The sequence below is a fragment of the Falco biarmicus genome, chromosome 10 (assembly GCF_023638135.1).
Source record: "Falco biarmicus isolate bFalBia1 chromosome 10, bFalBia1.pri, whole genome shotgun sequence".
In the NCBI taxonomy this organism is placed as follows: Eukaryota; Metazoa; Chordata; class Aves; order Falconiformes; family Falconidae; genus Falco; species Falco biarmicus.
This window is the reverse complement of record NC_079297.1, coordinates 432180-453988: the sequence shown is the minus strand read 5'-3', so window position 1 is coordinate 453988 and position 21809 is coordinate 432180. Positions and strand designations below refer to the sequence as shown.

The 21809-nt window shown below is 40.3% G+C and overlaps 1 protein-coding gene across 3 annotated transcripts in view; it reads right to left on the bottom strand.

Moving 5' to 3' along the window:
• The window catches only part of RALGAPB (Ral GTPase activating protein non-catalytic subunit beta), a 65476-nt gene that overhangs the window by 9697 nt on the left and 33970 nt on the right, over positions 1 to 21809 (bottom strand). For 2 of the 3 annotated variants that reach the window (XM_056353604.1, XM_056353607.1), the window contains 12 exons: positions 21295 to 21359; positions 20959 to 21091; positions 18844 to 18977; positions 16216 to 16398; positions 14160 to 14311; positions 12022 to 12209; positions 10489 to 10595; positions 8694 to 8846; positions 7865 to 8074; positions 6700 to 6858; positions 3777 to 3942; positions 598 to 720 (listed from right to left, as the gene is read on the bottom strand). In XM_056353604.1, coding sequence (XP_056209579.1) covers positions 598 to 720; positions 3777 to 3942; positions 6700 to 6858; positions 7865 to 8074; positions 8694 to 8846; positions 10489 to 10595; positions 12022 to 12209; positions 14160 to 14311; positions 16216 to 16398; positions 18844 to 18977; positions 20959 to 21091; positions 21295 to 21359 — 1773 coding nt within the window. The remainder of the gene's footprint in view (positions 1 to 597; positions 721 to 3776; positions 3943 to 6699; positions 6859 to 7864; positions 8075 to 8693; positions 8847 to 10488; positions 10596 to 12021; positions 12210 to 14159; positions 14312 to 16215; positions 16399 to 18843; positions 18978 to 20958; positions 21092 to 21294; positions 21360 to 21809) is intronic. The other variant, XM_056353605.1, reaches the window with a different exon arrangement.

Sequence of the window (21809 nt, the reverse complement as noted above, 5' to 3'; positions counted from 1 at the left end):
CACTCAAAAGCAGGAAGAGGATTCAAGAGTGGACAACTGCCAGTTATTTCAGAAACAGACTGCAATTAAAACACTCCTTAAGGATCTGGAAGTGTCCCATCCATTTCCTACAGAATACAGTCTCCTCTTTCCTATAGCTATCATTTCCTCACAGTCCTGTTATTCTAGGGAACTTTTGCACACTGGTTTTAGTGTGTAAAAGATGTCTTGAAAAGTGTTGCACACCTACACAGCAGATGTGCACATGCTCTGCCATGTGCTGCAGGAGCATGCCATCAAGACAGGAGCCAGGGGCAGGAAGCATCACCAGTTAATGCACCCAGCATGTGGTTAATCATCAGGTTGGACCCAACACCACCACTGCTGTGCAAATCTGAACATATATTAAGACTTCGGCTGAGAAAAAGGCGCATGGAGCAGCTACCACCTTAGGAAGGAGTCTAAGGATTAGGATGCTGTAATTTAAACATCAGGAGCCTTCTGACGGGGATCTTGCTAGACACACTACTAGTTTGCTTATTTAGCTTCTGCTTCTGAAAAAGCTAACAAAAAATGTTGTTTTGGGTTTTGTAAACAGCATATACAAAGTGATCTTACTTAGGGACTCCACTGGTGATGGGACAACAAAAGCTATTTCTGTCAGGGCATCTGCATAATACAGCACCTTCTTCTGTCCATTGAAGATACTTGCCCCAACATCTTCTGAAATAATTAGATCATCTGGAATGGACATAAAAGTAAAGTTTAGTCAAAAGGGAGCTCTACTTCTTCATACGCTGCCTCAGGAAAAGGCCTTCAAATGCAAGGTGCAATCAGTGAGAAGAAATCACACAAATCTCATTTTAAAATGAGAAGATTTCACAGTCAAATCTCATGGCTAACAACAATTCCCAGATAAATTTTTTGTTACCTCGAAGGAAAAGGCATTTGGAGTTGGAACAGGATCTATTTTGAACATATTTCCATTGTACTGCATACTCCATTTCCCTCAGATTGAGTAGTGTAGTAAGCATGTCTACCACAAGAATTCATCTAGTAGTTCTTTCTAACTGTTCCCTCTAAACAGACATAATTCCTTCAGTCATTACATTTCCAAAGGATTTCAACATTTATAACTTCAGTCTGATACTATTCTAGAATTCAAGCCAGTTTCTACACTGTCCTCTGTGTCTTCTCTTCTGCCAAGGAGAGACAGAAAAATGCTCTTTTAAACCAAACCAAATACAAGAAAGCTCGTTGTTCTCAGCCCCCATTACAGCTTGGCCAGCACATCAGGCCTTCACAGTACAGAGAGAACTTCCCCCACCTTTTCCTTCCACACGTCAGCTCCAGAAGCATGAGCAAGGACTTTCAGCTGAATTATGTCTCTGGTCCAGTTTACAGATGAGTTCCCAGGACAGCTGCCTCAGTGAAACTAACAGGGCAGTGAAATTCAGCACATTGACAGAGAGGTGGCCAGAGGCACACGGGAGCCTCTGAGCCATGCTTTGCCATCAGGGAAGTGTCACTACATCTCCAGTCCATAGCTCTCGAGGAGCAGCACCACAACCTGAACCCAAGTGTTTAAGGACTTCTTTGCTATTGGGGGTGTGCAGGGAAACAAACCCAAAGCATATGCCTGTGAATCTATTTTAAACACTTCTCACTGGAAGTTATACTAGAATCACATTAGGTTGGAAAAGACCCTTAAGATCATTGAGTCCAACCGTAAACCAAGGCCCACCACTAAACCGTGTCCCTAAGCACTGTGTCTATATGTCTATTAAATACCTCCAGGGAGGGTGACTCAATTGCTTCCCTGGGCAGCTTGTTCTAATGCTTAACAAACCTTTCGGTGAAATTTTTCCTAACATTCCATCTACATTTCCCCTGGTACATTGATGCAGTTTTCTCTCATCCTATTGCTTGTTATCTAGAAGAGATGGACCCCCACCTTGCTACACCCTCCTTTCAGGCAGCTGCAGGGAGCAAGAAGGTCTCCCCTGAGCCCCCTCCTCTCCAGGCTGAGCATCCCCAGCTCCCTCAAGGGCTCCTTGCCAGACTTGTTCCCTAGACTCTTCACCAGCTTCATTGCTCTTCTTCAGACAGGCTCCAGCACCTCAAAATCTTTCTTGGAGTGAGGTGCCCAAGACTGCACACAGGATTCAATGTGTAGCCTCCCTAGTGCCAAGTACAGGGGGGACGGTCACTGCCTGGGTCCTGATGGCCACACTGTTGTGGATACAAGCCAGGATGCTAGACTCCGGAATGGGTGTTTAAGCATCAGAGCCATCCACAGAGAGAAAATACATTTAACAACTTAAAGAGCTTTAGTCACAGCAAAAATTGGAGGAGAAAATAAATCAAGCAATCCTCACAAGTCTACTTTAAATCTACCGTTTCAGTTTTTTTAGCCATTGTTTGCTAAAGGTATGACTCCACTCATGGATTTTTCCAACAGCAGAACCAGATCAGAAGTAGCTCTCAGTCTCATTCTCTGAATGTTTTTTCTGTTCCTTTTTCACCCCAATTTGTTGAATTAGTTCACTATTTTGTGGTCTGATCTAATCCAAATGGCTGAAAAAATCCAAGTTAAAAAACCTTAATCAAAACATGGCTACCTCACTAATTCAGGGCACCGCCTTCTGTTCAGCCACACAAAGCCAGCTGCAAAGGGAAGGGAGAGGGCTCTGGCTTCAGTAAAGCACAGTCTGACCCTGTTCTCAAAGGAAAATCAGACCAAGACCTGGGCATTTTGTAAGCTCTCTCAGCTTGTTCACAGAAAGCCATACTTCTGTTCTCTTAACATCTCCCCAGCATTTCAAGCTTTCCATCATTTATAGTTTTATTCTACAAAATGGAGAAGCCTTTAGGCTGGCTGTAGTTATAAGTGAAGAGCATTTCTAAGGCACAGGAATGGAAAGCAGATCAAGAGCACTGCTTAAGCAAGCGCAGCAGTAATGGTGTAATGGTGTTGTACCTGATGTAAATGCCAGATCAAAGACGCTGAACAAGCTGGACCAGCCTATTCAATGCCTTTGTGTGGCCCACAGCAGAAAGCTGAGGCTCTGAAAATCATCAGAAAAGGCCTGACCCTTGGAGTAGTGACCATGAACCATATAGAAACCAACCCAGACATTATCAGAAACCCACGTAATTTGATCAAGTTGTTCAAGGTAGAAACTAACCCAACCTCCAGTTCACCACCCTGAGGATCATTTTGGTTGACAGAATGGGGAAAGGGTGGTACACGACAAGTCCAGAGGAGTTGCTCTAGTGGAAAAAAGCACAGTAAATTAAGCAGGACAGAGGAGCTGTGTGTGAGCTCCAACCACTGTGACCTACAAACAACAGCTTGTTCTTCATTACTTCTGACTAAGCATTATTACAAGGGTAACTTATTAGTCACCACCTCATTTTAATCTACTTATAGAACACTAAAAATTGCAGTGTTTCAAGTCTATTGGCCAATATGCAGCAATCCATACTGAATTTCACCTGAATACTGGTTTTCGATAATACATTAAAGACTCATCAAGTCTGCTAAAAACATAGCACAGAGGTATTTCTTGCTGAAGCTACTTCCTCCCAACAATGTACAAACAATAGTTTTGCTCACTTTGCCTTGAAGCTTAATCTAATATTTACACATTCCTATCTAGTAAACATCAGTATTTATCTGACAAAAATATACAAGTGCTCAGATAGGTATCCAGGAGCAAGAAATTTTAAATTGATTGTCTCCTAAAGGAGCCTGAACATTTTAATTTAATATTACACCATTAACTATGTCTTACCTTGTTCAGATCCCTCTTCGTCACTGCAGCTATTGATCAACCAGCTTGTTGAGACATGGCCGGTCCACCCAGGGTGCTTCCCCACATCAACGGACCAGCCAAGAGACAGCAAGAACTCTAGGAAGTGTGGCTGGACAACTCTGGAAGACTCCATGTTCTTCAGGATCTGAAACAGCCAGTAGCACCATGGTAGGTACAGGAGACTCTGGGAAGCAACTCTCCCCCTCCCCACTTTTTTTAACTAAAATTTTGTGTCACCAATGTGGTTTAGCCTAAATAGAGCTATTCAACAAGCCTGGAACCCCAGACTTTCTACAAGGACACTACTCCCTGCTGCCCAGCATCCTCCCATTGCTTGGGAATGTCTTAATCAATCAATTTGTCTTTCTGCCATCATTGCCAAAGCCTGTAAAACAGTTAATCAAACTGCTAGAAATGACAATTTTGAGATTATATACTCATCAGGCGTAAACCACAGAACTGTTCAACACAGGAACTAGATTAGCACCAAATGTAACATGAGAATTTTCTGTACAGTTTTCACTACTACATTTTAGGAAAAAGGTGTTTTATCACTACTCACTTGTACATGACATGCAGCAATTTAGACTGCAGGTCTTGTGGTGCATTGAATTATGAAACAGATTTTGCAGAACAATTTTCAGCAGAATTAAGCATGCACTTTAATCAAATGTCACACTGTACTGTTCACTTGAAACTTTAATCCTACTTATTATAAAGATCTGGGATGTTTCCACATCCAAAGGCAATTTTCATCCCATTGTGACCAAGTGAAAGTGGAGACCTTCACCAAACAGTATGCAGGGTAACACAGATGATTTGTGATTTGGTCTACCAGAACCATTGGGATCTGTGGAACAGACAACACTGTGCAATGTATCCATCCTTTCTGGGCCACGTGAGAATTTGTTCTGTGGTAGGAGCATCTTTGATTTTGGTTTCTGCAGGGGCAGTAATGCTGAGACACGGGCTCCAGCAGAGCAGAAACTGCAGGGACAGGGACAGGCACTAGAAGGAAGGCTTCCAGATGGTCCTGGCATCCCATCCTAATGCCTTGTATAATATTCAGCAGTGATTAGATCCACTGCATTGAAATATTAATGTTAATCTCATTACTGAGCACACTGAAGTTATAGCTGTGCTTCAGAATGAATACAGATTAAGTGCAGTTTAGAAGACAATTTCAGAAAATAGGCAAGCTCATGCTTTATACAAGTATATGGTTTTATATCTGAGCCCATTAAAAAAAAGAATTTATAGTAAAGGGCAAAACGGTATTTTCAAAGGACATTTAATGAAGTGAAGTACAAAGTGTGTGGGCAGTTTCATTACCCCATATAAATAAATGCCATGAGACCCTTCTCAACTGTAAAAGCCTACCACCACAGAAAAAAATTTGGGCCTAATGCAATACCAGCAGGCTAGATACCACTATTCTGGGCTGTACAGCATCAGATAAAACACAGCTGACACTACTCCTTGTGAAAGGACAGTGGGTCACCTCTCAGAACAGAATGAGGTTCTGAGCTGAGGTGGTGTGAAATCACACACACAGGGACGGCTGAGTAGGACCAGGCAGCCAGCCCTGCTCAAAGCAGAAACTGTGTCACAACTTGGCTTTGCTGTCCTACTCTCTTAATTGTCAATATTGAAAACAAAATGGGACAGAAATAAGTTACAGGTCTTTTCAAAGATGGCAGCAGTATCAGTGTCTCACTCAGCTCAGGTCCAGTAGAGACCAGTAAACTTGTCTGCCACTGCAACTTCGCACAACCTGAAAGATTTAGGAATCACAGCAAGATGTCTGGGTATCTTCAAGCAGAACTGCCATCTTTGTACTGCATCTAAAGATGTCCAGAATCTCCCAAATATAAGATTTTCCTAAATCTTCATGGCAAAACTCATGCTAATTGGGTTCCCAAAGGTGAGAAAGTTCTGCAGGACTAAGTAATCTCATCTGTCTAAATTTGTAAGAGCATATAAGCATCAGATGGGGGAAAAAAAGCATTTCACTAGTTCAGCAAGAGCACATTTCAGCTGGAAGGCAAACCTTGTATATGTTATTTCATAGCTGCCTTTGGAGATGGAAAGACTGTGTACTGGCTACTCTGAACTTCAACTCGAAAATTCAAAAGCAGCACGAACCTGGTTTCAAAAATTAGTGTGTTCCACACAGAAGCAGAAGGCGCTACAGTGTACTGTCAACAGTACATTCACAGTAATGTGAAGAGATGGCACAATAATTTATTATGGAAGCTACACTTCTACTCTCTACTACGACAATTACGCATGGAATGAGGAAGAGGTACTGTAGAAACAACTTTATCTAATGAGCCCATAAGCTGCCTTAGTGAGTTTCTAGGTCACAGTCTAAAGAAGTCATGATTTAGATTTGCACAAATTAACCTGATTAACCTAATTGCATTTGAATGTAAATAGTAAAGACTTACAAAGCAATAATACTTTCTTACTTGCAAAAGTTTTCCATTCCTTTAACATGTGTTTAACTTTAAAATCAAACCAAACTACCTGGACATTGCACACTGCTGGAACAAACTGCAACCTTCCCTGAAAGTGGAGCCAACAAATCTGAAATGAATTTCTAATACAAATCTTTGAACTCCACAAATAAGGACAAGAAGGACAGAACAGATAACATGTATAAAAATAGTTATATACAAAAAAAATGTTACAATAGCCCTAAACGCGGGTAATATACTTCAACCTACAGATGAAAAGAGTACACAGTGACTTGTTATAGTTCACACTGTAAACAAACACAAAGCCCAGAAGCCCTGGTTCTGATACTCTGCTCTAGTCACTAGCTGTGATGCTTCATTCACTTGAGGAGTACTAGAAACAAGACAATATAGGCTAGTTGGCACTCTACACTTTCACTTACCTCCTGGCTTGTTTTCTGGCCTGCCTTCATGTAGAAAATGAAAACAGTATCAAAAGGACGACATGGTAGTAAGTCCAAGTAGCCAAGGTCATCAAAAAAACCAGGAAGAGCAGAGTCAAGTGCAATCAGGTGAGGAGGTAGACGACTGTTAGCAGGTTCCTATCCAATACACAGAGTTCAACAGCTTAAAAAAACACTTTCCTAATTGCAAAGGTCTTTATGGCTTCAATAATAGTCCATTAAAATGTAAAAAGACAATTTCTCTTTTCTCCTAAGAGGAAAATCACACACAAATTTCTGATATAATGCTGTTACTGTAAATGAGTAACAGCAAGCATAACAGTTAGACAATTTGTTCCATTCTATTCTCCTCATTAAATAAAACTGTTATTTTGCCAGCAAGACATAACATTTTGCTGAAAGAGTGCTAGCTACCACAACAAAAGCAGCAGATGCTTCCAAAATATCCCATGTGAAATTTGTGAAAATATCACAAAAATATGAAACTACATGTGACTGATATTTATTAACTTATATACCAGTAATATATAAAATACTAAGCACTTTGAGACAGTTTCACAAAAGCTCCACCGTCTACTTTTGTTGACAGCTTTCTGGAAGGAAATGCAACAAGTGAGCATCCACAGGCAAGACGCAGAATTTCAAATTCAGAATATGGATCATCTCTATAAACTATTATTATTTTAATTTTAAAAAGAAAGCTTTACAATCTATAGGTACTCCCAGCATTTATGTGTGATCAAACCCCTTTAGCAGAGTCACCTCTGGAGCACAGCTAATAAGGCAATCTTATTTCAGAAACTCTTAAAGCACCACTCCAAAACCCAATTCAAGCTGAGGGAATGATTTCAAGTATGAACACATGAATGTGATAGCTTATGTACCCACTGCAAAAATAAAGACACAGCCACTTATTCAGAGCATGTTCAACTTGAGGCATGGCCTTTCACAATCCGGCTCTCAATCCTAGAACACTGGAATCCATTACTCTATCTGATTAGATTACATCTTGACAGTAGTTAACAGTAGGTGGAATTATACAGAAGATCTTCCACTAACAAAACTTAAAAGTTTTCTTCCTTTACCAAGCCAGACCATATGGGTACTGAGGGCATTTGCACAACACTAAGAAGTAGCAAGTCACCTTCAGTGCCTCTAGTGAGAGAAACCCGAAGTGAGAGAGGAACAGGCGTGCTGTCTGGAACTCCTGTGCCGGTGGTGGGGGCTTACACTCCGTGATCGGATCGGGAAAGCTCTTCTTCCGCCACTCCTCTTCACTTTTCTGATCTATGGAAGTCTCAAAAATAATCTGCTGGGCCATGCCATTCCTGAGCTTCTCATGTCGCTCTTCAAGCTGAAAAACATTGTGTGAAATGCTGATTCCACTAAGATCACTAATATCCACCAAGAAAATGGCTCCATCATCTGGAAAACTGTAAGTCACAGGTACAGCAGCAGCTGCACTCCACCACCAAGACCTTTACTAAAGCACTATCAACAAGACCTTACAATGTTACAAAGTGAAAATGTAAACACCCTCTTTGGATAGGAGAGCTGTTACAAATTGAGGTATCAACTACAGCTTCTCCCTTTTAACTGAACAGAAACTAGAACACATTTGGCACTGTGAAAACTTGAAAATATTAGAAACATGCACCCCCCTCCCTCCGCAGGAGGTCTCAAAAAAAAGCTCTTTTTGTTTTTCTAGAAGCAGCAACAAAATATAAGTCATTGCTTCCTAGCAGTACCAGGACATTAAGACCTGTAACAAAACATGTTGAACAGTGCCTCCCAAAAAACACATCCAAGGAATGGCTGTCTTCCTGGAGCAGTGCACAAATTTCATTAGTTCGCAGAGGTTATTATTCCATTAACATGAAGTTAGTCAAGCTTACAGTAATACATTAGTGTACGATTCTTGAACAGACAAAAACCCAAGAAAAAATTTAAATCAGAGACTAGGAGTTACTTACTTCCTCATTCACAATTTCATGTAAGTCAGGAATGCTCAAGTCAGCTTTCACAAATGGGATCTTGTCTACTTCTTCAGGAAAAGGGCGGTGCTTCACATTATATTTCAATCCAACATCATTTTTAGGAGGTGGTCGGGGTTCTGGTACAAAAGTCTGACAAAAAAAGGACAGTGTTTTACATTCAAGGCATAGTACCATTAGACAACACTTTATTGTAATAGATAGAAAATGGTCCCTCCCCCCTCACCACCAGAAGTACACTGATCTATTAGTGAGAGGCATCCTTAAAAAAAAACACTCAAAATGACTTTAAACTAATACACTTCTATTAAAAACGTGGTTGTAAATTTTATGAGCCACACAGTTCTGCCAATTTTGGTGGCTGCACTCCTGGAACCTATGAATCCTGCTTACCATCTAACCTCTAAGCAGTTGCAAATCCCAATAAAAATGGCAAGCTTACATGGCAACATCCTATTTTCAACCCATTGTAGCTGTACTGAGCAAAAGCTACCAATTGTTTGAGAAGCTTCCATTTTAAGCCTGCTGACTATGATGATCACCATGAATCAAGCTGAGGAGTCCTGGAAAAGAACAGCAGCAATGCTGTGGGTCAGAACTGAGATGCACTGCCAGAACAGCGAAAGGCCTTGAATAGTGTATCCTAATGCAATTTTGACATTGCTACTACATTATGTGCTAATCTGTTAGTATGGAATTCAGGACTTGAAGTTACCAACAACAGCAACTAAAGATCCCAGTGCAGGTTTGCAGGTGCATAAGGTCCAAGCAAGCAAGACCTTTAATTAAATCTTGAGTGCTGCTTTATAGACTTATTTACTACCAATTACACTTCACATGGACAAAACTGTTAACATTAAACTTGGAATGCCTTCAATTTGGAAAAGTTCCCTTTAAAACTAGGAAGGAGGTCAGTGGTCAGGACACAACTTCTCCTTTGGTGTGGGAGGTAGCACACTTGACTGACACTATTGAGTGAAAAGGCTCAGCTTCAGTGACAGTGCAGCTCCAGAGGCATCACACAAGAGGGTCTTCCCAACGGCTGATTTGCAGAGATCAGATTCAACTAAATGTGAACTTGGCAGCTGAGACTGACAGGCACTTATTTCAGCTACATTATTATTTCCTTTACTGAGGGGCATGCAAAGAGTTTGAAGATTTGGAGTTGTTCACAGACAGAAATTTTGGTAACACAAGGACATCCTCCACTAGACAACTGCAACATGAGATTTTACTGTAATGTGAGACTGGAGTATTTCTCCTCCACTATTCCTCTCCAGAGCCATGCCAGAGTTCATTTAGACTTTTTTCTTTCATGGCAGGTTTTACAGAAATCTTTGTAGCTTGAATAGCTGTTCTCTCTGCTGCATCTCATTCTGTACCTCCAGACTTAACTCCCTCTGCTGCAAAGGCTTTGCCTGACAACCTAAAATCAGCACCAACACTCATGCCTACACACTAAATACACTGCCCATTGCCCCATCACCTCAGAAGATGCTTTTGGCAGCCGGGGGTGAGGAGTGGGTAGAAAAAAAAAAGATAACATCCCTCCCCTTAAACAAGTCTAGAAGGCAACAGCACTTTCACAGCCTGTATTGAATATTAATCACAAGTCATAAAGAGTCACCAGAGATATGTCACATTACCTACAGCTAAAGGCCCCGTGGCTCAGCCTTAATGTATAATCACCAGCTCTGTGGGGCTGTCTCACATTAGTGGAATTTCTGCTGAACATCTCTAAGTTAAAGATTTCTTTACAGGCTTTGATAGAGACCTTTTGATTTGCTTTAGCTCCTCTTGGTAAAAGACAGAGTTGCTGGGCCCATGCAAATCTTCCAGATGTCCCACGGATCAAAACCGTGACAGAGGGGAAAGAGTCATCTGCAAAGCACATGAGTTAGGAGAATAATACATCATCACTAATTGCAAACAGGTCACTATGTAATAAATTTAACCAGAAAGAAACACAGGCATGATGACTGAGGTTTTGTTTTCCAGGTTAACTCCTCCCTGACCCTGAAGACAATTCCTGGTAAGGAGCAAGCAATCCTCCTCTCTGCAGCAGGGAAGTACTAGACTACTTTGTGGTCTGTTCGCTAGTTTCCAGCTCAGTTTCATTATTAAAAGCAGCTTTCATCCAGATTCATGCAGATCACTGTTTCTCTCCAAATTATCTCCAGGAAATGAAAGAAGATTGTCTTGCCACTGCCTGTTTAGGTAAGACAAATGACCACATGGAGACACAGTTTCCATGATATTTCCATGACCATTTGTAAAGGTCCCACACAAATAGCAGCAATAAGAACAGTGGAAGGACAAGAGATAATGGTCAAACTAAGACTGAAGATTCTGACTTCACAAAGTGGAAAGTTTTTCACCATAAGGAATAAGGACACAGAGAATTTGTCCTCATAGGTTTTCAAGATCTATTTGGACAATGTCAAGTAGCACTGTCCCGCTCTGAATTCAGTATTGACTTTGTTTAGAGCAGGTGGTTAGGCTGTAGATTCCTGAGGTGCCTTTCAGCTTGCACAAAGATGGTTTTAACATTGCAGGGATTTCAATCCTCCTTTGAGACTTAAAAGGCCAGTGATATTAGCCACCTTGGAAGAGGGATCATCATATTTCTACAGCTTTTCTTTTAAAATTTAGATTGACACTATCGGGTAACTAACAAGATACATATTCCTTTCCCGGTATTTAATGGGAAGCACACATGCAGACAAACCAAACTAGCTCCACACAATCATCCACTTCAGTGATCTCCCTCAAAAGTGATCTGACATACTTGTGCATGGGAAAGTTACAACAGCTCCTAAGCAACTAAGAACCATTTGAGCTGAAAGCACCCAAAGAAACATTAAGTAACAGAAGACCTAAAGCAATCAAAAGCAACTGTGCAAGCATGAAGGTGTCACGTCAAACCTTTGTTGAGCACTTATCCCCATCAAGCCTCCTATACTCTCTGTATTTTCATTCTTTTATGAACAAGAATGTCTTCAAAATTTAATGCTATTGCTTTTGTCCCTCAGCAATAATTTAGATGGCAGTCAACTGCAAGTATCTGATCTAACTGGGTGAAAGACAAAGACAACTGCCTGAACAATTCTGATGGGCTTGTACATGTTTGACTAACAGTGACATTTTAATTCCTACCACTTCATCCCAGAACAACACTCTGCTCAATCGCACACTCACAGAACAGGTAAGCCCCTGAAACATGAGACACACTTGATGAAGCACCTTTGTTTTGCAGCTCCATACAGAGTTTTAACGAGATAAAGAAGGAAATGAAGTATGAACTTACTTTGCTCATTCCCTAGAGGCTGCTCCAACATTGCCAGGATGACACTATTATCCAAAACAAAGTAACGGAAGCTATGCTTGTTTATGGTAGGTAGACGAGAATATTTAATTAATGTGGTTTCATTCACCAAGCTGCAAGGAGAAGCAGGGCCACTGGGAGAAGGAAATGCTCCAAGTAACTGCATAATACTGCAAGTGAGAAAAAAGTTAAGAGTTACAATAGAGAAAGACAACAAACTTACACCCCAGCACAGACCTTCACTCATATTCTTCATTTGTATCTTGACATAAGAGTTGTCCTCCTATCAGGGCAAACCTGCCCTCCCCCATCAGCTTGTTTTAAAACAGAACCAGTAACTTCAGAAAAACATACATGAAAACCTACAAAGAAGGGTACTCTGCCTACAGAATTAGTTTCTTTATAACCTAGGTTAATTAAGACATGCTTCAAAGCACAAAGATCTGTACCCTTCCACAGCTTTTCTTTATGTTCATTCTTATGAGAAAATTATGCATGATTGGAGATTATCACCCATACTTTAGCCCACCCATATCAACAAGCAAGGCAGGTATGGTAGATGCACTACTTATAACTGTCTTGTCTTTGCTTTTTCAAGTACAGATTACATTAACTTAAACCCCTTCAACCTTCCCTGGGAGAAAGCCCCCAAGTGTGGTCCAGTAATGCCCATCTCCTTGGAGCCACGGCCCCAGTAGGGTCCTAAAAGTACAGTTTTAAATCATCTGAAGTTGTACAGGATCTACCCAGTACTGTTAGAAATTGAAAATTTCTATGGCAGGAACCAATAATGAGAGTTGTCAAGTACCAGACTGAAGATCATAGGATCTAACTCAGGGCTTTACTCTTACCACCACCCCTCAGACCAAAAGTAAGTTTACTGAAGTCCTCCTCACACGCATTTCAACTTTACTCTGAGAACTGATAGTTTCATTGTAGAGGAATGAAGGCAGGTTAATTAACATTGATAATGTACAGCTGTGGGCTGGCTTCAGGGACAGTGGGTTGGCTGATATAGATAAGGTGCAGCTGTGGCTGGTTCTGTGAAGAGGCTGGGCAGCCAAGGAAGAGGGAGGTGGAAGAAGCAGAGAGAAGAGAGAGAGAGTGAGCATGAGCGTGTGCCCTAGATGAGGAGAGACTAGGAGAAGGCAGCAGAGGGACTGGTGTGAAAAGTATGATGGTATGTGATGGTAAAAGACCTTGTTGCAGCCAGCTAGCTTGGACAGTGCTGCAACATTTCATCTCTCTAAATGAAAAAAGGCACTTCCAGGCAACAATAAACGTTTGTCCGCAAGTTTCAATGAGTAATTATTTTTATCTTGGAAATCACACAGTTGCTTTTACTAACAGTAAAGTTTTATAACAATTTTATTGCAAAGCAGAGCAAAAAAGAAAGCAGCTATTACATTTTGCAAAACATATTTATCCTACTCTATCTGGCCTGTCTACCATCATGCTGTTTGTCCATTAAAACACTCCTTTTCAACTTCTCTGGAGCAAATCTGTTTTCCTCCCTGTGCTTCCCCACCCCTACCTACATATTAACTGTTACTGCATTTCCAGCAGAACTTCTCAAATGTATTAAGCAAACCCAATGCTGTGGGCAGACTGACATCCCGTCCTGCACCAGCTTATATCTGCTGCACATGCCATTCCCTGCTGTGTTACATATGGGACAGTGTCTATCAGTTTCTCAACCAGTGCAGGGACAGCACGTCTTGTCAGGCTGAGGATAAGGAGAAGGGGGAATGGAAAAACAGGATCACTAGGTCAAGTGGGAGCTGGAGGGAACTGCCATCTGCAGAGAGGATTGGCTGACAACAGAACACCAGGAGCTGCAGGAGAGCCTGGGTTTTGCTCTCCAAGGAAGAGAAGAGGCACGATGGGAAGACAGCAATGACAGAGATTTTTTTCCTGTTGAACACCTGTCATGGGAAGGGGACGACAACTAAGGCAGAGCACTCAACAATCCTGCTCAAAGGGCAAACCAGAGGGAGCTTCTGGCTGACTTCAAATGCTCTTGCTACATCACAGAGATCTCACCAGCTGGGAACTCCTAATTAAAACACTCTCACACAAGGCAACCCTAAACAGTAAACACGCTCTGACAAATCACATACCACGTTAGTGTAGCTTCAGCAGCATCCTTCACTCTCATGGATGCAGGGTTTGGCTCCTTATCTCCTTTGTACTTGACCTCTTGCTCACTGTTTTTGGATTTACTTCCCGAAATGCCCAGCTCCACAATCTCCAGTACCTCTTTTAAACAATCCTAAAACACAAGAGGAACTACCTTAAAGCAGAAGCACTCCAATCAATGTCTCTAACACCTCAGTGAAACAGTGACATACAATTGGTTAAAATAAAGTACTTGCTGGTAATCCGAGCTCAGAAATAAAGGCAGAAGATTATTCTAACAGACAGCGTTGGAATAAGATCACATTTGCTACAGGAATGGTATTAATCTATAGATGTCTACTTATGTTTGTATTCTGATGGTGGAAAGTGCTCTGAATGAATATGTACACACAATATATTCCACCACATATGTACAAAATTGCCAAGATGACTACTAAGAATGCAATTGAAAAATGTAAGCATATTTAAAGAGATAGTAAATGCATTTTGAGACTCTCTGCAGAACTTTTAATTAAGTTTAAGCGCATTAAGAATGTACTCATCTGGAAAATTGCAAGGAATTTTTTCCAAATGTTTCAAGTGCCAACAGCTTTTATAAGTAAAATGTATCAGGGTATCTAATTCATCAAGAGAAAAATAACAATATTCTAAAAGTACACAGTAAAACTCCAATGAATCTACTACAAGATAGGCCAATGCTCTATAAAACCGCAGGTATGACCCACAAGTGTTGCTCATTACAAAATCATTTGCTGAAAATACCTGGATTGCTAGCAGAAAGGTTCGAATCTCATGGCTTGAGCTACAGAATAACAAGGGAAGCATTGTAATGAAGAAATAACTAGCTAAAAGCTGAACACAAGGAAGTGGTTTTTACCACCAGAGGCCAGTCAGAGTTCTACACCTTGGCCTGTGTATATATACATAATATATATGTATGCCTGCCTTATATTCATTGCAATGAAAGGTTCCCATCTGATTATCATGACATAGGAATGAGCTATTAAGAGTCCAGTACATACTACACACAGTAGGTAACACTATATCGATATCTAGTGATAATTAAAAAATTTTAAAAAACCCACTTAATGAAAGGAAATAAAGCATTATGCAACTGAATAAACCCATGCTGTGCCACATCCAAGGAAGCCATCCCATCCTAGTCACCCACTGCCATGCCAGTATCCCAAAGCATAGGTAGAAAGCATCTGAATTTAAAGTCCTGCTGGTGGGCTTTCCACTTTCATTTTTAAAAATACACATTTTTATATGCTGTAGAATATAGAAACAACACAGAACAATATATAAAATGTTAGATATAAAACTATATTAAAATATTATATAATACAAATTACTAGCTATTCTGTAAAAAATACAGAAAGATGACCCAGCTGTCTCTGCAAGTAGATCAACAATGAAAATATGCACTCTTTTTTAATTTGTTTTTTAAACAGTAGGACAGAAGTCTGTTGGAAATAGGCATCTCATTTCCTGCTCCTTCCAAGCTTCCCGAGCAAATTTCATTTTGGATTGAGCTATGCCTTGCTCAGTTTCTAGAAAACTGGTTTCTTAGTGAAACAAACTATGACTATCAAAATATTAACATCAAAGGAATTCCATTAAGTCTAAAAGATGGTTTACTCAGGTAAGAGTTGAGAAATGAGAAGAAACATGGATTTTAGTGAAGTTTATCTGCAGCAGGTAGCTATGCTATATATACTATTAATTCCCAACTTTCCAGTTTCTGTTTTTTCAGATTTTCTTTTTTTCTCTCTTCTTCCTAGTTTCAGAAAGAAAGAATATCAAGACATTCTTAGGAATATGAAATGTAATTTAAAAGCCAAAAACATTCTTGGTGAATAAAGAGCAACAATCAAAATTCAAAACTATTTTGCAGAGAAACAAATTTTGAAATTCCTACTGTATTTTTGAAAACTAAGACAACCACCTTATTTTAAAGTATCAAGAACAGGCAGGTCAGGCATGAAAGGCATTACAATTCAGAGTGCTCAAAACGTGTACACCAGAGTCACTTACCTTCTCATCCAGCATGTCAGGGTGCTCAGTGAGCCAAACACAGAGGCACTGGAAAGCTGCCACTATCATGGAGTGAAGGTCACGGGAGTGGAGTGGGGCTGGGCGGCTGCACTGGTACACTATGTAGCTGCACACTGAACCGATAGCTCTCTTCCGATCAGAGGAATCAACCACCACTTTCACCTGTGTAAAGCAAGCAGGAGAGGATGAGAATTCCTCCACAAAAATCTTTGTAGGAGACAATTTTAAAAAGCATTTTTAATTGCAGTTTTAAGAAACAGGAACAAAGATTTGAGCTCTTTTATGATTACAGTTTAAAAGCTGCAGGTGAAAGTATTTAACAGTGATGAATATTGAAACTTAAAGGAAAGAAAAGCTGTGTGGAGGTGCCACTGCATTGCATGGCTTGGTTTCCAAGACAGCTTGATAAGAAACTAACTGCAAACTGAATAAATTAGTATTTAAAACTTCTTTTCTGCAAATACCTCTCCTTCAGCTATAGGAACCTATTCTGTACCTCTGAGAATTCACTTACTGCCAAGTGTCCCTTCCATGAGGCTTTATTCTGCTCACATAACTTTCCACTAGACATACTTTGTTAACATGTTTTGTCAACAGAAAACCCATCCTCAGACAAGCTGATTGGCAAAGAACCCCATAATCCCTCCCTCAAATTCACTGCAATAACACCTCCTCAGCTTCTCTCCCACCTCAGGGCTTCAGAGAGGAAGGCTCCAGACTAGAGGGTTAGTGAAGAGCCTGGTACACTGAGGCATGAGGATTTCCGTTACAAAACTAAATAACTGATTTTCTCTTTACTTCCAAGCTTGTGATATGGCACAGGAACAGTCTGGATTTTTCTACTCTGTAGCATTTTACCATGCCATATAAAGCTTTATTGGTTCAGGTACACCCTTACCCAAGCAGGAAAGCAGATGGCCTTGCTGGTGACAACACCAGAGCCAGGCAGTTGTATTCTACAAAGTGGGGGTGAAAATTCACAGCCCCAGGATGAAGGCAGCCTTTCCTTCACAAGCATAAGATCCCCTCAAGACAGGCTTATGAAAAACAGGTTGGTGAGCCAGCACTCTTGCAGGAAACAGGATTTTTGATTTTACTAAGTCCCACTCATAACCTGGTGCTGAACAGACACAAGACAGAAGAGCCCCCAGCCTGAGAAGGGCTTTGGGAACTGTCACCTCCAAAGGCACAAGCAGAACCAGTTCTCCACTCTGCAGTTCTGCAGTAAGAGATTATCTTTTTCTACCCACTTTGTTACAAAGGGGAAAGATATCCAAGATGTCCCAGAGGAAGAATTACTTCTGCAAAGACTACAATATTTAATATTAACCTGGGTAGGCATTTGAAAAGATAAATTATATAAAAGAAAATCCCTGCAAGCCAAGAAAAACAAAAAAAAACCCACAACCCACCCACCAACAAAACAGTCTTAACCACACAAGCTGCAGGATCTCTAGTTCTGTATGATGCTCTTTAAGACCCAATAACCATACATCAATTCATTGCAGAACACTTTCAAATGCATCCTTCAGCTCATGCTGCTGCAGCAGTAAAATAAGCAGCGAGTCCAACATGGCTCAGTGGTGACTCCACACCTTAAAAAAGCCTGAGACATGCGTATTTCAAAGAGATCTGTTGAGTTCTCAGGGGAATATGACAGGAAATGCTGAACTGTCACACCAGGTCATCGTGGTTGCCAGAAATACACAGGACTTCGGCTAAACAAATACCATGAAGTCCAGCTTAGGGACAAGAGCCCTCAAGCAGAAAAAGATATTTTACTTCTCAACAAAAATGCGCACACACACACCAGCCCCTGTAGCTTTAGTTCAGTTATTTGCTGCTGAGTCAAGGAACTATGTACAGATAAAGCTCTGACAAAGGTGACACCCTCATATTAGAAATACACTATCATCTTCTAAGCTCAGAAAACTACTTCCAAGGCAAGACAGAAGGGGAAAAGCAGGTACAACACTTATAAAAAAGGGCAATTAAGTTGTTTAATACTCTGGCATATTTGCAATCTGCCAACTAACAGCAACAAAAAATCTTGTTTCTAAGTCCGGTTACACAGTGAACAGACAGACCAGCCACCCAGCCAACCAAAGCTATGCCAAATGGTTCGCAGCAGGGCTGGAAACTAATGGCCCAAGCCTCTACACTGCCATTGGAAGCTTAGGGGCAAGTTTTTCCTTAACTATGCAACCTAATATGGCAAGTGCAAACCCTGTAGTGCAAAAAACCCAAGCAAAACAAACCAAAACAAAAACCAAAACCAGACACTCATAGGAATCCATGAGAAAGGTTAGGAGCCATTCAGCTGGCTCAACAAAACCAGCCAGAACCGTACAGTAAAGCCATATGTATCTGAAGAAGCCACCCTGAGCTTCACTTTCAGCCAACAGGCATTTAATGGGCACACATCATTTGAGCCACAGAGCATTTACATTAGAAGATGAAGTGCAAAAGGAGTACTGTTTTCTCTCATGTACAAACAAAACGTTTGCTGATAAACTCAGAATCTGTTGGGTGGCATGATTTTCACCTAAACAGGACTATAATCACCCTTTGAGAACAGACCAGAGCACACAAAACTTCACCTCTCACCTTTGCCAGTCCAGACAGAAGCTCCAGTGCAGCCAGAGAGATACTCATGTCCTGCCTCCACTGTGAGTTGAGTCTTTGAGTTACCAGGTGAATACTGCGTATCAGAAGTCCAGCAGCTGTATCTGTATTAAGAGCTAGGATATAACCCCAATACCACATACCACAGGGAGGGAAAATAACTAAGCATTAGTGACAATAAGCAAAGCACAGGCACAAGCCAAAGCAGCCACAACACACAGAAAACTATACACAACCCAGAATCTAGAAAATATGTTACTCTCTTTTGCACAGGCTAACTCCATTATATACACCATCAGACATTATACAAATACATCCAGACTAGCTTATCTCAATGTTTAGCTTTTTAGAAAGACACGTTGGATAATCTCAGCACTCTGCTTGCATTTCAGTAGCAGAACAGCTAGCCTCAGGTTTTGCTGTTGTCTGCTATTGTGCCTAAATTGCTGTGATGCCTTGTAGCCTCAGAAAAATGTAGGGGTTGGTAATGTATATTAAACATTAGTAATTGTATATTTAGGCACCAGCAACAAATTAATAGAGAATATGTAACTGCAGGTATCTATGCCAGAAGTTACCCATTCTGTCTGTACCTAGTGTTTATCAAAAGTTGTACTAGTCAGATAAATATAGATAATTAAAGAATCAGTCCTGGAGAAAAAAAAGATGCAATTATTCCTAGACCTTTAATTTTCCTGAACCTCTAGCTCAAAATTAAAAATAGAAAATGTTTTTAGTATCAGTTCTCATTTCAGAATACTAGGAACACAAATACTATACATACTTGTTAAAACTAAAGTAGGCAAATTAATTTCAGAAGCAAAACCTGCTATTGACTAGGTACAAAAAGACATGAGAACTGTGACAGCTAAGATATATCCTTCCCAAAATTTAGCTCTTCAGTGTTAAATACGATGTAAGTACATTACACTAGCAGCAGATTCAAGTGTCTGCTACAGTTAAACAGTAAAAATAGACCATCTCATTTTCAATTTTCTCTTTGTTTGAAGCATCCAGTAGAAACACAGAAATTCTTTTCAGAAGTTTCATAAGAAACCTTACCTTGTGTGCACAGGAAATTTAAAAATGCAATAAAATCACTATATTACAAAAATATCTTTCAAGTTATGTCATGGTTTAAAGACTCAGGAAGTCAATTAGTCAAAAGATTTTTTTTTTTAACCTTACAAATGGATATTTTTACAAGCACTTGTCAATGAAAAACCATACAAATTAGACAATTCAAATGGTGTGCTGAAAACTAGCATTTTAATAATTTCAAACAAACAAACCCTGCAGGGAAAGCACCAACATGTTTCTATGAATCCTTAGAATATACTAAAGTCTTTCCTGCTGATCTTGCTTCTCTTAGTTATAGGACTAGAGGAAAAAACCCCACAGTTTTGATTGGTGAGAACAGAGTTGTCAGCCTAAGCTACGATACAATAAAGGTGATCTCACATTTACTTGGTCAACATCAGTTGAACAGATGAAGACCAAAGCAGCAAATGAAATTCCAGGATCTCAACATTTGGCCAACTTACCACTCACCAATTTAGAAGAACACAGATCTTATTACAAAGATTCAAAAATACACAGCACAAGACTGAAGTTAATTACTAAATTCTCGTTATAACAAATGACACATCACAAGCATTCTGCTTATTTGCTGTACAAAACCAGAAGTCCCTCAAATGCTCTTTAAATAGTTTAAGAAAAGGTGCTGCAAAAGTCAGGTAAGCATTTGGATTGCTACCAAAATGAAGGAAGCAATTTACACTTGGTGTACATTTATCCCATTATTCATGAAAACTAAGTGTCTCGAAAATATATGTTAAAGTGGTTTGCAAACATCTTTTTCATAAGCTTTTACATCCTTATTTTTAAAATGTTAACAGAGTCCTTTAGTAGGATTGAACCACCACCACCAGAAGGGCACATATGAGCACAAACTGGCAATAAACAAAGGGGCTATCCACCGTGGGATCAAAACACCCAAGCAAATTAGTGTATTAGCCAGAACAAGGAACAGAAAAAAAACCCCAAAACATCACCTGGCATATAATGACAGAGTTTTTTCAAAAGAGCTGTCCTTACCATAATCCCTCAGAAGGGCTTGTGCCGGTCTCTCACTATCTGGTGTTGTGGGCTCCGTACTGCCTCCACTTGCAGTGCTAATGCCACTGTTAGTACGACTGTGGCTTTTGAAGAGGTTATTTTCACCACCATTCTGCAAATTGAAAGTCAATTACGAGCAATGAGAAGATTTTTCTGAGTAGAGTTCCCTATAGCAGAGGATGCCCTCAGATAGAATGGGGGGGGGGGCGGACCAAAAAAAAAACTCAGGATACTAACTGAGCATCTTACAATAGCAGATAAGGTGAGTAATGCATTCTTTCTGAAGTGGTAACTTCACAAACAAAAAATACTCACCGTTTCCATTTGACAGCCAATGGCTTCTAACAGTGCTGAATCTTGAACAATATTTAACATTGCACCTGAAGAATCAGATATAAGAAGGTAACTAAAGGCTGCAGTAGAATATTCAGTGCTAAAATTTACAAAGAAGCACTGAAGGTCTAACATACAGGATTGCCATCCTGTTTTATAAAAACTCTTAGAGTTTCATAAAGCACAGGATTTGCTTCAGGCTTAGCCATTTTAGCCATTTGAAGCAGATGCGAGCTGAGATAGAGTGTGCTTTCAGCTATTTTAAAAATGCTTTGAACATGGGTTTTTCAAATTCCTCAGTTCAGAAGGATTTTGCTTTTATAGAAGGGCTGGAATCATTCCTTGCCTCTCATCATATTGTGCTCATTTAAAAACTCAGGTTACATTTAAGGATTCTGTGAACAAAGTAACAGTATTTGTTCGGTAACAGAGTGCTAAAATGAGCTGTATACTCCACAGCCCCCCCCAAGGGTTATACAGCCCCAGGCCTTGGCTAA